Source organism: Triticum aestivum, chromosome 3A, assembly GCF_018294505.1.
Source record: "Triticum aestivum cultivar Chinese Spring chromosome 3A, IWGSC CS RefSeq v2.1, whole genome shotgun sequence".
Classification (NCBI taxonomy): domain Eukaryota; kingdom Viridiplantae; phylum Streptophyta; class Magnoliopsida; order Poales; family Poaceae; genus Triticum; species Triticum aestivum.
Genome location: NC_057800.1, coordinates 24,293,499 through 24,310,706, shown reverse-complemented (window position 1 = coordinate 24,310,706; position 17,208 = coordinate 24,293,499). Strand labels below are relative to the sequence as shown.

At 49.2% G+C, this 17,208-nt stretch overlaps 1 protein-coding gene across 1 annotated transcript; it reads left to right on the top strand.

Moving 5' to 3' along the window:
- The first annotated feature begins 10,244 nt into the window (after positions 1 to 10,244).
- On the top strand, positions 10,245 to 16,908 carry LOC123059955 (synaptotagmin-4). The gene is made up of 14 exons (XM_044482514.1): positions 10,245 to 11,206; positions 11,490 to 11,564; positions 11,646 to 11,753; positions 12,023 to 12,055; positions 12,135 to 12,224; positions 12,334 to 12,459; positions 13,249 to 13,392; positions 13,532 to 13,945; positions 14,045 to 14,179; positions 14,486 to 14,707; positions 14,801 to 15,076; positions 15,327 to 15,464; positions 15,905 to 16,210; positions 16,328 to 16,908. The coding sequence occupies exons 1-14, from the start codon at positions 11,018 to 11,020 to the stop codon at positions 16,544 to 16,546; spliced, it is 2,475 nt and encodes an 824-aa protein (XP_044338449.1). The 5' UTR covers positions 10,245 to 11,017; the 3' UTR covers positions 16,547 to 16,908.
- Positions 16,909 to 17,208: the final 300 nt, after the last annotated feature.

The window sequence follows — 17,208 nt, the reverse complement described above, 5'->3', positions numbered from 1 at the left end:
CGGTCATTGAACTTGCGTCGATAGCTCACTTTGATCGTCGTACTTAAGAATACGGTCAATACAGTCACTTATACGATTGTTGGTGATTATACGGTCACTACCTCACTGTATGGCTTTGTATTTTTTCTGGTTGACCGGTCAAACAGTCTAAGTGGCGCCACATCAACTCGCGTTCTCTCACTGCCTGTGCGGGGGCAGTATGTCAGTGGGGTAAAAAAATCGTATTCTCTGCCTATGTGAATCGCCGCATGTGAGTGGGTTAAACTAAAATTGTGGACGTTAGCATGGATCTCTCGCTCGCCGCCGCCGACCACGTAAACTAGCCGGTTGAGCGCACAACCTTTTTGTGTAAAAAAATTGGTTGATACTTAATACTCCGTATAAATTACCCACGACGCACACAGGACGTGAACACATTGTACGCACGCACGCGCTAGCACACAGCAGTCAGCAGGCATGCACACAACGAACACCCAGCACAATACTCACACTAGTACACGCGCACACACGTCGGGCGAGTCTTGACGCACCGAGCATCATCCATACTCACACTGGTACGTCATCCGTTCGCCTAAAAAACATAATTTTAGTTTGTTTTGTTTATTTCTTTATATCCCATTGACATGTGGGACCTGAGTTGATGAGGCACCATTTGGATTGTTTGACCAGTCACTTGAAAAAAATACAAAGCCATACGGTGATGCAGTGACCGTATAATCACCAACAGTCATATATAGTGACCGTATTGACCATATTTTTAAGTACGATGACCAAAATGAGCTACCGACGCAAGTTCAATTACCGCCAATGCATTTTACTCTACTTTTTACAAGCGATAAAGAGCAACTTCAATGGAGCGACCCAAACGGACGTCGTATTTGTCCGCTTTTTGTCCGTTTGGTTCGGCGGTCCACCGGGCATCCGTTCAGTTTTGCATTTGGGTCGGCAATGCGCCCAACGCGCCGATCCATTTCATGTCCGCATTCAACTTTTAAATAAAAAAGGTCTGCGGCTGATTGTGCCAGCGGCCATGCCTCATGCCGGCACCATGGCAGCGCCGGCATACAATGCCGGCTTCAGAAAATACCACAGTTCATGCTGGCGCACTCGCCAGCCGGCCGGCACACATGCCAGTACACAAAAAATGGTGGGACTTGAGTTCGACCACGCCATCGCGGCTCCCGTGGTCATGCCGGCACACCTGCCGGCATACAAAAAGATGGCCCTCGACGCCATAGATCATCGTCCCCGAACTTGAGCATGTCGGCCTGCATCTTCTCGAACCACAGCCTCTTCCTTGGCGACAAGGTGTTGAGATCCACCTTCATGATCTCCACCCCGGTCATCATGCTTGCAAGAGCCACTTCTTTCGCCTTTGTCTTGGCGTTGGCGGCCTCGATCTTTAGCATCTTGGCTTACTTCTCCGCCTCGAGCTCGAACATCTTGGCTTGCTTCTCGGCGTCAAGATCAAGCCTCCTTCTTTGGATCTTCATGAAAGTATCCATTTGCTCTGCCTTGAAACGTCGGCGCTCCTCCTTCCTTGAGTCCTTCTTATTTATCATGCCGTCCACGCTTGCGATCAAGGCGTTGGTGACCGCATCTCGCTTGTCCTCCTTCTTGGAGTTTGTCTTCCCCCGCGGCCGTGCCGGCTCGCCCTCCCCAACATCCTCCACGGCGCCCTTCCCCCCACGTGCCTTGAGCGCGGCATATTGGGCAGCGGCGTCGAGGTCGAGGTTGAGGCCGATGGCGTCCTCCATGGCTGGTTGGGGGGCGGAGGCGCGCGCGGGCGGGAGCGTTTTTGGAAAATGGGGGGAATGTTGATGGCTGCCACCGACCGGCGGGCCCGGGGAGAGGAGTAGGCGCGCGCGCGTCCGTCCCATGTCCGCGCCGACGCAAATCGCCAACGCGCCGACCCAAACGGACACGGACGAACGAAATGGATCGCCCCATTGGAGTTGCTCTAATTTTTTTAATTTTTTTTTGCCTAGTTCAATTCGTTGACTGTTCCGGATCGGATACCGTTGTGACTTCGGTGTGTGCCGTAGGCCAGGCCTCTTCTTCCTCTGCTTTTCGGTGGTCTATGCGAGGCCACGTGATTGAGGAGTTGACTTTGGTTGGAGAGAGCTCGCACAAGTCAATTTCTTCTTCATTCATGGTTGCTATGGTTCGCAGCGTGCATGCCTTTTGTGCAGTGCCTCCGGTCCTTTTTAGTCTGCCTATAAGTTTTATACAAAGTCAAAGTATCTTCACTTTAATCAAACATATAAAAAAAATATCAATCTTCATAATGCCAAATCAATATTGTTGGATTCATTATAAAATGTAGTTTCATAGCTATACATTTGGTATTGTAGATGTTGGTATTTTTCAATATAAATTTGATCAAACTTTGCAATGTTTGACTTGATGAAACATGAAGTAAAAAGGACCGAAGGGAGTATATGAAGGCATCTTCAATGGAAATCATAAGACGGACCACCTCAAATGTCCGTGTACAGCTCCAGGTCGGAGACCCTTCAGCGTATCCTTTTTTGACGCGGTATCCCTTGTTTCTTAACTGTGAGCTGTGACTTACAATGGACCAGACGAACGAAAAGGAGAGTGGGAGACATTATCCAACTCACAGTGGGTTGGACGAACTGTCCAGAATTTCATATAGCTCCCATGCGATTTCAGACATCTGGACCAGTTTGGACATATTTGATGAGCCCTGCTGGATGGCTAAAAGTGTCTATCTCGTCACGTCCGGTCGTCCATTTCAGGCCATTTCCGTGACCTGAGGGCATCTACAATCGGCTTCTCAAATGTCCTCTATATATTTGGGTGGACGGCCTGATCAGTGTCCGGTCATAAAATCGTGACCTAGCTGAGCTCCTCAAACCGGCCCAATAGGTACGGGTTGACCAACTCGTCTCCGGGGTGGATATAAGAGGCCTGGACACGTTTGCCATGCCAGACTGATATGCGGAACCCAGGCGGACACACGTGGAAAACCAACGGTTCGGTGAGAACGCCGCTTCGACGGGCCGCCCGAGGGGCCAAATTGGGCTATTTAAGCCGACGACGACCCTTAACTCTAGGCAGTCCCATTTCCACCATCTTCCTCCCGACCACGCCACCACTCCCTATCTACTCAGAGCTCGTTGTCCGGCAGTAGCCATGGTGCACTGCCAGATCATCACCTACGCCATGCTTACTCTGTAGTGCCGTTTGGAGCTCCTATCAGAGATCCAGGCAGGACGCGCTGCTCACATTGCAACCACTTGCCTCCGGACTTTCCGAAGGAGGAGCAGGAGGCGTCAGACACGGAGATGGATGATGAGGAGGAGAAGGAAGGTGAGGCGGTTCCAGCACATCCTGTTGCCGAATTCGGCATGGGCGACACGCTGGCCGTGTTTGAGGTGGCCCAAACAGAGAAGGCGGCAAGGCAACAGATCATCCTCGACTCCATTTGGTCGGAGCTTGAGGTCGCGGTAAAATTGCACTACCTCCGTCAGGCGGACGCGGAGCTGGAGCAAGTTTTCGCAGACCTGGACACCAACAAGGAGCCAGAGTTGCGGGCTCCCGCCAACGACGAGGCCGGTCCGTCCGGCACTGTCGACACGGAGGTCGTCGACCTCTCCGACGTATACAAGAACTACCAAGGTAGGTTTAAAAATGTATAACGTAGTACGCAGATATTTTGTGTTGCACAGTGTAGCATAGATTTATTTTTTAAGCTCGGGAGAACCAGCTTATATTTTAAGCCGCCTAAAGGAAATGTCCCTTCGGCCAACTCCATCGCATGACCCCAAATGGTCCGGCCGCGTCCGTTTGGGGGTAAACGTACGGACAGAAAACATGGTCCAACGCGCGGGAGCAAACGGACAAACGTTTGTTTTCATCCGCTTTCAAACCATTCCCGGCCCAAATTTGTGTCGCTTTTGCGCCAAAATGGACAGCGCGCGGACGGGCGGGACGTGCACGCCCCTTGTCCTCCCTGGCCCGCCCGTCGGGGACAAAGACGCCCATTTTCTCTTCCCCGGCCCTTCCCTCCCCCCTCCCCCCCGGCGCCATCGCCGCCGCCATCCATCAGCGCCGGTGCATTTTCCCATCCGCCTTCCTTGCTTTCCTACCAGGCCGCCCAAACCACGACCACCCCATGCCATAGCCTACTCCACGCATGCGTTTCGTAGGACTTTTTGCCGGCGTCCGTGGATCTTTGTTGCTGCAACCGGTGGGAGAGAAGCTACGGCCGTCGCCGACGCCCATCGACCCCAACACCTTCAGGCAGGCGCTGCATAGACGCAGGATGCCGCCCACCAACTTCAACCTTGCCTGCTGCTTGTGAGGGGAGCTTGAGATGTTCTTCCCGGCCGCGTCTCCACCACGACCGCAAGGTGTTCAACACTTTTCTCATAAGATACCATGGATAGTGGGGTGAGTATTTTTTTTTATAACTTCATTTGTTCATCAGATGACGAAGACCTTGTGGTGACTGCATTGGTCGTGAATGACCACACTGCTAATGCTAGGTAGCGGCCTCGGTTCAGGGGATCAATCCTGGGTCATGCTCCGGCCTTGAACCACAATAGGGAGAGTGGCCACACCCTACTCTATGTCGATTACTTTGAGAATACCTCGCTCTTCAAACCACACCGATTCCGCCGCCGCTTCCGTATGAGGAGACATGTGTTCAATTGTATTTGAGAGGGAGTGGTAGGATATGACTGATCCTTTGAGTGCAAAGAGGATGCCCTTGGCAAGCTTGGCTTCTCCTCTTACCAGAAATGCACTTTGGTTATTTGCATGCTTGCATATGGAATTCCAGGTGATCTTGTTGTGAGTACGTGCGTATGAGTGAGTCCACATGTCTTCTATCGATGTATAGTTTATGCAAGATTGCGGTGGTAGTGTTTGGCCCTGAGTACCTGAGAGAGACAACTACCGCTGATACAGAGATGTTGTTGGTCATCAATGCCGATAGGGGCTTTCCGGACATGCTTGCTAGTATAGATTGTATGCACTGAAAGTGAAAGAACTGTCCATTTGCTTGGCAGGGGCAATACGAGTGTCACGTGAAAGGTACCACTGTCATACCAGAAGCGGTGGCTTCACAAGGTTTGTGGATATGGCATTCTTTCTTCGGCATGGTTGGTTCTCACAATGATATCAACCTTGAAAAGGATCGATGGTTGACTAGAGGGGGCGGGGGGGGGGGGGGTGAATAGGCTATTGCCACTTTTTAGCTTTACTTAAAAAGGTTTAGAAACAAATAGGTTGTCTACATATGCAACTAGGTGAACAACCTATATGACGCTCACAACACAAGCAAGCAAGAGATACAATACAATAATAGCTTGCACAAAGTAATTAATGGTGAGAGATAACCACAAGTGGAGTCGATGGAGACGAGGATGTATTACCGAAGTTCCTTCCCTTTAGGGGGAAGTACGTCTTCGTTGGAGCAGTGTAGAGGCACAATGCTCCCCAACAAGCCACTAGGGCCACCGTATTCTCCTCACGCCCTCGCACAATGCAAGATGTCGTGATTCTACTAGTGGTTCCCTTGAAGGCGGCAACCGGACCTTTACAAACAAGGTTGGAGCTCTCTTCACAACTTAATTGGAGACTCCCAATACCACCACGAAGCTTCACCACAATGGATTGTCCCTCCAAGGTGACCTCTTCTGTCTAGGGTGCCCAAACACACAAGAGTAACAAGATCAACAAGGGATTAGTGGGAGGAATAAAATTTCTCTCGATGGAAGTGTAGATCGGGGCCCCCTCAAGCAAACCCTAGAGAATCAACAAATTTTGTTGGCTAGGGAGAGAGATCAGGAAAAAATGAGCTTAAGGGCAACAATGGAGCTTGAGGGGAAAAGAGGTAAGTCTTCTTGGGGAAGAAGACCTTCTTATATAGTGAGGGAACAAAATCCAACTGTTTTCTGCCCACAAGTCATGCACAAGCGGTACTACCGCTCGGGGGAACGGTACTACCGCTGCACATGGTAGTTCCAGTCACATCATGCAACTAACACAATCAAGGACACAGTAGTGCCGCTGGAGCGGTACTACCACTCCCGCCAGTGGTACTTCCACTTATTGTTGCACACAGAGGTGAAACCGCAGTAGTAGAGGTAGGTAGTGCGGCAATACCACACAGGGTGGTACTACCGCTCTACTTCCTCTGGAGCGAAAATGGGTTACAGAAGCCCAAAGCTAAGCAGTACTCCGGGCGGAGGTAGAAGCCGGTAGTACCGCATAGAGTTCGGTGAAACCGCGTGAGCGGTACTATCGCTTGGGAGTACTGTCTTACTACCGCTCATTGTACAGAATGCCTAAAACAAGCGGCACTGTCTAAAGTACTAGAGTGCGGTAGTACCGCTGGAGCAGTACTGCCGCTCCCCAACACAGTACTACCGCTTGTGTGCTTCTAATAAGCCCAAGCAAAAGATAGATGGTGATCCACGTTGCCGGGAAGGAAGGAGGGTGCAAAGATGAATGTGTACGTGTTGATTTTCAACCTAACCTTTCCAAATGCGGACCCCTCTTGATAGTATAGATTTCCTATGACTCAAATCCACCAAAAAAAATCGCTGGAAAAATAATCGTCTTCACTCTTAATCACCGAGGGCAAACAAACCGTCTCGAACCATCTAATAATCTCTAAAACTCAATGCACATAGTTAGTCTGCAAATCGCACTGTCATCAATCACCAAAACTACCAATGATAAAATATGCCCTAACAAATGTGCTTCAGTGTTCTCCAGTGTTTACAAGGCTTGCAGAAGGCCACTCCCCAGAGGTCAACTTTGATATCAATGACCACCATTACAACAAGGGATACTACCTAGCTGATGGTATCTATCCTCAGTGGTCAACTTTTGTGAAGACAATACCCAATCCACAAGGAGAGAAGCGACAAATATTTGCCCAAATGCAAGAGAATGCCAGGAAGGATGCGGAGCGTGCTTCAATCTCGATGGGGTATCGTTTGAAACCCTGCACTAACATGGAGCACCCAAAAGTTTTGAGAGATGATGACTGCTTGTGTTGATCATGCATAAGCGTGCTTTTGGAATATGAGCATGGTGATAGCATCTACGACCAAGGGTTCAATTTTTAGGGCGAAGATTTTGAGCCTGAGCACCAAGAACCGGCAACCTTTGAACAGTTTGCCCAATTTCATCACGAAATGCGTGATTGGCATACTCATATGCAGCTCCAAGATGTCTTGGTCAAATACATCTGGACTCACAGTGGCAACTAGTAGATGTACCGGTTTATTTTTACTTTTCATCTATTCAAAACAATTTTGATTGGGTTGTAAAACAACTATTTGATTGTGTTTTTATTTGGACGTGAAACTGTTTTATATTTTGTAAAAGGAATTGCAATGTTTGATTTATTTGCATTATTTGGTTATTTGCATAGTCATAGGGAAACGAACAAGATGCGACCGGATGTTGGATGCACCATGGACGCATTCGGGAAAATGGCTGGATGTTGCTTCATTTGCTATTATACCCAAACAAATGAAATCCGGACAGAACGGACCTTGGCTTGGGCCATGGGTTGGAATTGGCCGTAAGGGCATCTCCAGCCGTTGGCCCCTCAGAGGGCGTCTAAAAATGCCGCCTGAAGGTGAGCCGGCGCAAAAAATGGCCCTGGGGGCGAGTCGGTCCCCAGCCGTCGGCCCCCAAGGCCGCCCCCAGGCGCGTATTTAAAAGAAAAAGACCGTTCAGCGAAGTTATGATAAAAACTAGTTAAATTTCGGCCAAACATGGCAAATTTCGGTGAAATTCACGCATTTTCATTACATTAACCTAATCTAAAAAAGAAAATGGCTGAAGTCGTCGCCGCCGTCGCCGCCATCGTCGTCGTCGGCCTTCTCCTCCTTGACGCGGGCGCCCCTGCTGGACCCCTGCCCGGCGTCACCATGGCGGACTGGCGGCGGCGCGTCGTCGTCGTCGTTGCTGTCGCATAAGACGACAACCCCGTATTCAACGCGGCCGCGTTGACCCTCCTCGAAGCGGCGCAGGGCGGCGCGCTGGCATTCCTTCTCCTTCTCCCGGCGCGCCTTCTCCATCGCAATGGAGTCCTGGCGCGCCCATTCTAGGACCGCGTCGTCGTCGTCGAACTCCGCCTCCATCGGCGCCAGCCCCGGCTCCGTCTTCACCGGCGCCAGCCCTGGCTCCATCTTCGGCTTGACGAAGCGCGGAGGAGCCGACGAGGAGGGGGCGCGCCGGCCGCCCTCGTTGATGACGATGCCGACGCTGCGAGTGCGCCGATCGATTGGCGTCTCCGCCGCGGGCTCGACCTTGACGCCGAGAAGCGCCGGAGAACCGGAGGAGTGGGAAGATGAGCGAGAGGAGGAAAACGAGGAGGAGGCGAACCTCCTTGGCGCCCATGCGCGTCGGTGTTGCGACGGGGTGGCCCCCGTCGCAGGATAGGTCAACGGCGGGTTGTTGCTGCCGTCGAGGTGCGTCAGCACGCCCTCCAGCGTGCGGCCCGGGACGCCCCACCACAGGTGGCGCCCCACGCTGTTCTTCACGCCGCCGACCACCGGCGCGTCGTTGGTGGAGGTCAGGCGCTGCTGCTGGCGGCGCTGAAAGTACGCCGCCCAAGCCGCGTGATTGCCGGCGGCGTACTGGGGGAGGGAGCACTCGTCGTCGGTCAGGGAGGCGCGCGCGACCTCGATCTCCTCGGCGAAGTACGTGGGCTTCGCCACGGCGTCGGGTAACGGGGGAACGGGCACTCCCCCGTCGCTGAGCCGCCACCCCGTCGGCCCGACGCGCATGTCCGGCGGCGTTGGGATGTTCGCCTGGAACAGGAGCCAGGACTCCTGTTCGCGAAGCGAACGCCGGCCGAAGCCGTTCGCCGCCGCCTCGTCTCCGGGGAAGCGCTCTGCCATGGCGACGGGCTCGGCGGTGGTAGAGAGGGAGAGAGAGGGGCTGCCGGTGGCGCTCGAGAGAGGAAGACGGAGACAGAGTGAGAGGGGCTGAGCGGCGGCAAGGGGCGAGTCTGGTGTGGGCACCGGCGAGAACCGCCGGCTTTTATAGCCGCTCCGGGCCCGTGTGTATGCGTGCGAGGGAGGGGAGGCGTCCTGAGACGCGCCGCCCGTGAGGAATCAGCCATTGATTCCCCGCGGGAACCGAGACAATTGGGGGAAGACGAGCCGCCGTGTCCCTGACGCGGCTGGCCCGTGGTTTTTTCGCGTCAAAACAGTTCGCCCCGGCACCCTCGGGCGCCCCCAGCGCGCCGGGTTCGGCCTGGGTCCGCTGACGCTGTTTTCAGCATAGGCCGGCAAAAATCGGGCTACCGAGAACGCGACTGGGCCGTTTTTTCAGCGTCGGTGAAAAAAAAAAACGCTTGAGGCGCGGCTGGAGATGCCCTAAGGCTGGCGGACGAAAATAAGCGGTGACCGGGCATTGTCCCCGCAGCCGGCGTGAGCGCGCGCGAAGCCAACGCCAACCGAGCGGCACGCGTCGCCGTGGAGGGGCAGATCGACCGCCGCCCAGCCGACCCGCCCAGCCCAAACGGAATCTCGTCATTATGTTCTGGCGGTTTCCGATTCCGATGCGCGACGCACGCCACACCGTTCGTCGTCGCGTCCTTCGGGGTGGTGGACGAAAGCGAAACTGGACCGCGGCGCCGGGCCCCTCCCCCTTCCCCTGGTGGTGGCCTGTCAGAGTCCGCAGCGCAGCGGAGTGCGGTTGATTCAACTGCCCCTCTTCATTCCCTCTTCAGCAGGCGGGGCAGGCCAGAAGCAGAGGCAGAGCAGAGGAGAGGAAACCCCCCAAATTTGACGGACGCATTCCCGCCCCTCCTCCGCTTCCCCCCACCCAATAGCTTCCAAATCCAAACCAACCCAGCCACGGGACTGGACAGCGAGCGAGCGCCTCCAATCCAAAAGCAAGGAAGGAACCTGCCCGCCCCGACCCCGACCCCGATCGATTCCCGGCCCCAAAACTTGGCCCATCCTCGCCGCCTAGGCCGCGCCCGGCGATCCTTATTATTGCCCCGGCGGCTCCGCCCGGGACATCGGTCGAGGCCTTCCGTCTCAATCTGGGGCCCTAGCTCCCCTCCGCTCGGTCCTCCTCCTCCTCCTCTCCTCGTCGGTAGGCCTTCGTGCGTTCCCGGACCGGGTTGGCCTCTGGCCGCCTGCCGGCGGGTCGGTCCCACGGCGCCCCCGCGGCGGCGCCAGGTTGGTTCCTTCTCTTCTCTTTCGCTCCTCCTCCTCCTCGCATTCATGCAAGTCTTCCCGCCGACGATTCGCACCCAATTCCCGACTCCCCAGCGCCAGATTGCGATGCTGCCCAATTCTGACCAAGACACTGTGCCATAGACTTCCCCCCTCCCCTCTACTTTTCCGCGGTTCTAGACGGCTCGTGATTCGGCCATTGACCTGGGTAGGCAGGCTCATCTGGGTCAATTTCCCCATCATAATTGCCTAGCACGCGCCATGAATTTTATTTATTCTACAAGGGGAAAAGGACGGGTGAAACTGAAAGATCTCACAAGTGGGGGGAGCAGAGCAATTGCCATAGCCCATAGCCAAACAGCAGTAGGTCAATTTCTCCATGATAATTGCCGGTACGAGGCACGAATTTCAATTCAGGGACTGTATTATTCTCTCTATACACTAGTAGATGGGGGATCGGGAGAGAAAGGACAGGTGGAACTGAAAGATCCCACAAGTGGGAGCAATACTAGTAGCCAATAGCAGTTCTAGGACCTAATCATCTCATGGTGGTGCCTCTTCATGATGCGGCCAGGCATTAACTCGTGCTGAATTGCAGGTGGACGGACGACAGGTAGTGTGCCTGAGAAAGTTGTGTGTGGTGCGTGCAAAAAGATGAGATGGGCGTAGGAGCAAGACAGAGACCAGTGGAAACAAAGGCGTAAAGCACCACACAAAGCCATCTCTGTCTGTCAGTCACCGCGCCAAGGTGTGTGTGCTTGTGTTGTGTGGAATCCTACAAGAGTGGAGTGGCTTGTTCCTGAAGCCGCAGGGCCAAGGGTGCAGCAGAGATGCCGAAGAAGGGGCTCAAGAAGCTGCACGCCAAGGATGCGCTCGACTTCTTCAACCAGGTCATGGTGGAGCAGCCCCTGCTCCCCTTCCTCATCCCGCTCGGCCTCTTCGCGTGGTTCGTCGAGCGCTGGGTCGTGCCCTTCTCCAACTGGGTGCCCCTCGCGGCCGCCGTCTGGGCGACCATTCAGGTAGCTGTTGTTTTTTTCCCCCGTGTTTTGTTCAGATCATGAATAGTTTCGTAGGGATATAGTGTCTGGTCTTGGGCGTTCACATGATACTTTTGTACTTTCTGAAAGAGAAACAGAGTGTGAACTATACCTTTTTATTTATTCAGACATTCTGATATGTTTTATTTCGTTAAGTGTTAATGATGATTTGGAATGTGAGATTGACAGCACAAACAGCATTTTATCTGGGCCCCTGATGGTTTGTTTGTCTCTTAGTCCTTACACTTTTATATCACTGATGCAGTATGGGAGGTTCAAACGAAAGATGGCTGTAGAAGATTTGAACAAAAGATGGAAGCACCTTATACTGAACACAACAGTATGTGACGTTCCCTTGCTTTATTTATGTTTCTGTTTATTTATGGATATACAGTCAATACTCATTTTACCTCTGTTGTAGCCTACCACACCGATAGAGCCTTGCGAGTGGTTGAACAAACTTTTGATTGAAGTTTGGCCAAACTACATGGAACCGAAACTATCAAAGAAGTTTCAATCTACCGTCGAGGTCAGCTTCTGCACCATATCTTGATATTATATATTTTTGCTTGGATGCAACTTAGCAGTCGGTAGTTCAAAAGGTTTTGGCAAATCAAATTAGATTGTACTATATGCTTTGATCCATGGAAGTTGATTGTCTACAAATCAAATTTAATTACAAAATTCCCTTTGGTTCTGTTAATTTGAGGTAGTCAATATGCATTGCAAGATATGTTGCTTACTGGTTTCTACAGTTTTTTGTTTATAAGTAGCTGACCTGAGTCTACAACTTTGCAGAGACGCTTAAAGAATCGAAAACCAAAACTGATTGTAAGTTCCCCTTAATTCATTTTCCTTCTTTGTTTGCTATTGTGGTTGCAGTGCTAAAACTTTGGTCTTACATCCCCAGGATAAAATAGAATTACAGGAATTCTCACTCGGTTCTTGCCCACCTACCTTGGGAGAGCAGGGTATGCGCTGGATGACTTCAGGTGAACAGGTAGTTGTCCATATTCTGTATTGTGTGCTATCTGAAAGACTTGTACAATCCATATAGTTTATTTAAGACACAACTTAACACTATAATTTGTTTATTTTTGAATATGCAGCAAGTCATGTCCTTGGGTTTTGATTGGCACAGCAAAGAGATGAGTGTGATGTTTATGGCGAAATTAGCAAAACCTCTGATGGGCACTGCTCGCATTGTTATAAACAGCATCCACATCAAGGGAGATGTATGTCTTCTGTGCTCTCTCCATTGGTTATACTCTATCTAACCATTATATCTAATTTGAAAGTGACATGTTTCAAACTTTTTTTAATAATGTCAAGAGACTGACTACGAAAAATGTGTTTTGCAAGAGCCATTTAATTATGAGTGGTTGACAAAGGAAAAAAGCGTTAGCATGCAGTTTAGATTACAAGCGTGTCACAGCAAGGACATGGTGTCTTGTGTTATTTCACAGGAAGCACTTTTTTGCGAGGCTTAGTGAATTTTCCGTACATTGATTTTTTTTGCCCCAATGGTTATACCGTTACATGTTTTTGTCTTGACTACTCCCTCTGTTCCAAATTAATTGAAGTTCTAGTTTTGTCCTAGTTCAAACTCTAGATTTGACTAAGTCTATGGGAAAATGTGCTAATATCTACAAATCAAGTATATAATATTATGGAAATATATTTTATGATGGATATGATGAACTAATTTGGTGTTGTAGATGTTTATACTCCCTCCTTCCTAAAAGATTAAGTCCTTAAAGTTTTGTCTTATGTCGGACTTTTTTAAGTTTGGAGTTTGTTGACTTAAGAAAAAACTTACGGGATCCATTTTGTGGGAAGGAGGGACTATAATTTTCTATAGACTTGGTCCAACTAATTTGCAATTGGCAGGGGGGGGGGGTACATTCTATGTTTATTAACAGATCTGAATTGATAACAATCGACTCTCCCGAGCTGCATCAGCGTACTGCGCTGTGCAGGATTGAGTTCTGCTACTATCTCTGATTCAAATCACATTGTTGCAGCTTCTACTGAGTCCCATTCTTGATGGCGTAGCTGTCCTCTATTCTTTTGAATCTACTCCAGAAGTCAGGATAGGTGTAGCATTTGGAAGTGGTGGAAGCCAAACAGTTCCTGGTATGGAGTTACCGGGTGTCTCAACATGGCTGGTGGGTCTGTGTGGACCATTTAATTCAGTCCTTGATATCTTTGCATCTTCTTAGGGTAATGGCGGCGGCCATTGTGTACTGACATTTAGAAGCCAAATTCAGTTGACATATCTAATGCATGCTTCTTAAATCCATTCAGGTAAAGCTTTTGACTGAAACAATAGCCAAGACAATGGTTGAGCCTCGCCGTCTCTGCTTTTCTTTGCCACCAGTAGATCTGAAGAAACAAGCAGTTGGTGGTGTTCTTTCTGTTACTGTTGTTTCAGCTAGTAATCTTGGCAGAAAGAGCAGAACTAATGAGTTAGGGAACAACCAAAGCTCAAGTGGAAACACTACACCTGGGATTCCTCTTAACAGGAGGGCACATACATTTATTGAGGTAGAAGTCGGCACTTTGACGAGAAAAACAACTACTTGTGAGGGTCCAAATCCTACATGGAATAGCACATTTAACATGGTACTGCATGGAGAGACAGGTGTTGTCAAGTTTCTTCTGTATGAACTGGATTCCGATGGTGTCAAGTATAATTACCTGACAAGCTGCGAGATAAAGGTAGGGTGTCAAGTTTCTTCTTTCACCATGTTTTTCATCGCTTTAGACATTTGAGGTTCTTCCTGCATAACAAGGACACTAAGGAATCGATTTGAACAGGTCAAGTATGTTTTAGATGGTTCGACAATATTCTGGGCTATAGGACATAATGATGGTGTGGTTGCAAGGCATGCTGAGCATTGTGGGAAAGAAGTTGGAATGGTGGTTCCATTTGAGGAGGATATCACAGGCGAGGTAACTAGCCTATTTATTTTCGTTTATTCTTTAGTAACTATCTGTCCATCATCAGTTCTTTTCACATAATATATGGCCTGTTTGTTTTTAGACCTGATATAAGATTGTAACTTCTAATACATGGATTCATATCTGCTGGCTAATTTTCATATAAGCTAACTAAAGAAAGTATATTAGTCTGTCTGCTTTGCCAATTATGCCATATGTGTTGGAGGTTATCCTTACTATATGTATATAGTTACATATTTGAACTGCTTTATATTTATTGATTGCACTGCAAACCGTTCCAAATCCTTTTGTTTGCAGTTAACTGTCAGTCTTGTGCTAAAAGAATGGCAATTCTCTGATGGGTCGGTTACATTGAGTAACTCTCTGAGCAATGAATTCCAATGTTCCATTGATGGATCACCGAAGCTTCAGTCAAGGACAGGAAGGAAGCTCAGAGTCAAAGTAGTGGAGGGTAGGGCCCTTGCAGTAAACAGTAAATCTGGGAAATGCGATCCTTATGTGAAACTCCAGTATGGAAAGGTTTTGCTACCTTGCTCAAATTTGGTTTCACTAACAAAAATAATATATTCAGCTTAGATAATTTTGTATTCTAATATCAGATTATTTCACTAGGCTCTATACAGAACAAAGACGCTCTCCCGTACGGCCCAACCAGTTTGGAATGACAAGTTTGAATTTGATGAGATTGGTGGTGGTGAATATCTGAAGGTCAAATGTTATAATTTAGATACATTCAGTGATGATAGCATTGGCAGCGCAAGAGTAAATCTGGAGGGACTTCTAGATGGTGCTAGCCGAGATGTGTGGGTACCACTTGAAAAAGTAGATTCAGGAGAGATCAGGCTCGAAATAGAGGCAATACCAAATGATCACAACGACAGTCTGAAGGTGTGCATTCCTAAGCATTGAATTTCTTGATTGTGAAAGAGCACCAACCACCAGTACATTTTGCTAAGGATCCTACTAGAACTATTAAATTGTGATGTTCTGTACAGTTATCTTAGTAGTACCCATGAAACCCTCCACTGCTAGTTGTGTGTGTATCCTTGATTTCTGTTAAAGTCAGGTAACCTCATAGTCTCCATTTTGTCAACTTATTTGTGCCTCTTGGGTGTGAATTGTGCTTCTTTTTTTACAGAGATCAAGCAGTAAAGTTGAAGCTGGCTGGATCGAGCTAGTAATAATTGAAGCCAGGGATCTTGTTGCTGCTGATCTTAGAGGAACTAGTGATCCTTATGTCAGGGTGCAATATGGGAACAAGAAGAAGCGAACCAAGGTCTGGTGATTAGTTCTATTGACATTTTTCATCAGTCAAGAGTTCCATTACATTTCTCTTACATGGAATCTGTCCCAGTAGATACAGCGCGAGTCATACTGAATTTCCGAGCAGTTTTAAAACAGAGAAAATAAGCTCAGTACCATGGTGAAGGCATAAACTGTGCACACACACTAATGTAGCAGTACCTGCCATGAATAATTATTTGATAGTGTGTCATTAATAATGATTATCCAAATCCTGTAAGCATAGCAGTCTGTGCTTAGCAGTGAGCATAGTGGAAGAGCTCACGTGAGAACGTCAGGGAGTATAATGCTAACTCTTGCAATCATGTCTTTGCCACCATTTCTATATCTGAGGCTCCAGAATAAGTCAAAGTCTTTTACTTGCAGATGCTAGGTGCGGGAACCAATTTGAGCTGAATAATTCTTTCTATGCAGGTCATTTACAAGACGCTGGCTCCAAACTGGAACCAGACATTTGAGTTTGCGGAAACCGGAGAGCCCATGATCCTGCATGTCAAGGACCATAACGCGGTCCTTCCAACCGCCAGCATAGGCAACTGCACCGTTGAATACAGCATGCTTTCTCCGAATCAACCCGCCGACAAATGGATACCGCTGCAAGGAGTGCGGAGCGGAGAAATCCATGTGAAGATCACCCGGAGGGTCGCAAACTCGGAAAAGAAAACCAGCCTGCTGACAGATGCGTCCGCCCTCGGCAAAGGACACAAGATATCAGCACAGGTGAGCCAATGCATAAATCCATGCTTGCCGTTCACTCCTGCCAACATTAATTCTCCTCTGTGACATCCATCACTGCTTATATGTCCCGTGTGATGAACATCCTTTGAAACTCTGCAGATGAGAGACAGCCTGAAGAAATGCTCGGGCTTGGTGGACGACGGCGGCGATGCGGAGGCACTGTCGTTGGCCCTGACGGAGGTGGAGAGCGTCCAGGACGAGCAGGATTTGTACATACAGCAGCTGGAGCGGGAGAAGGCCTTGATGCTGCAAAAGATACGTGACCTTGGTTCTGAAGTCCTCAGGACATCCTCCGGTCCTGCAAGGACCTCCTGCTAGTAATTAGATCAACAAATACACTCCACAGACAAGATGGCGAAAGTGCTAATCATTTTTCGCAGAACTATATAATTATATAATTTATCAGCGGTTGCTTGTAAGTAAGTAGATGGGTAGGAAATCACGGCGAAATCATCACGCCCCGACGCCCTTAGGCTTTGTTCGGTTAATCCTCTCCCCAAGAGGATTGGAGGGGATTGGCAGGGATTGGTTCATATTTTGACTTAGAAGAGGTTTAAATCCCCCTCAAACCCCTTCAATCCACTCGGATTCACCCGCAACCGAACAAGGCCTTAAAGTTGTACAAAAATCCTTGAAAATGGGTTGTAAATTTTCAGAAAGAGTGTACATGACTTGTGGTATCTCTAGTGCTGAAGCATCAGTATTTGCAGCTTACCAAAGGCTCGCCATTTTGCACACGGGTATATAATGCTACCATGGTTTTGGTAATGGACTTGACGAATTTGCCAAGATTTCCTTATTTTTTGACAAAAATGCCACACATTATTTTGAAGTCTGAAGATTTTAGCAATAAGAAAATGGTATTTCCTGGTTACCGACGGTTACTAGATCAACATGTCCCCTCTTTTTTTTTTTTGGTACTGGTAACCAAATCCTTGACTGGTGACTCTTTATAAAATTGGACCCCTTTGGATTTTTGT

Coding starts and splice junctions, on each gene's coding strand:
- LOC123059955 (XM_044482514.1), top strand. CDS start 11,018: ATGCCGAAGAAGGGGCTCAAGAAGCTGCACGCCAAGGATGCGCTCGAC. Junction 13,946..14,044: donor TGACAAGCTGCGAGATAAAG/GTAGGGTGTCAA, acceptor CGATTTGAACAG/GTCAAGTATGTTTTAGATGG. Junction 15,077..15,326: donor ATCACAACGACAGTCTGAAG/GTGTGCATTCCT, acceptor CTTTTTTTACAG/AGATCAAGCAGTAAAGTTGA.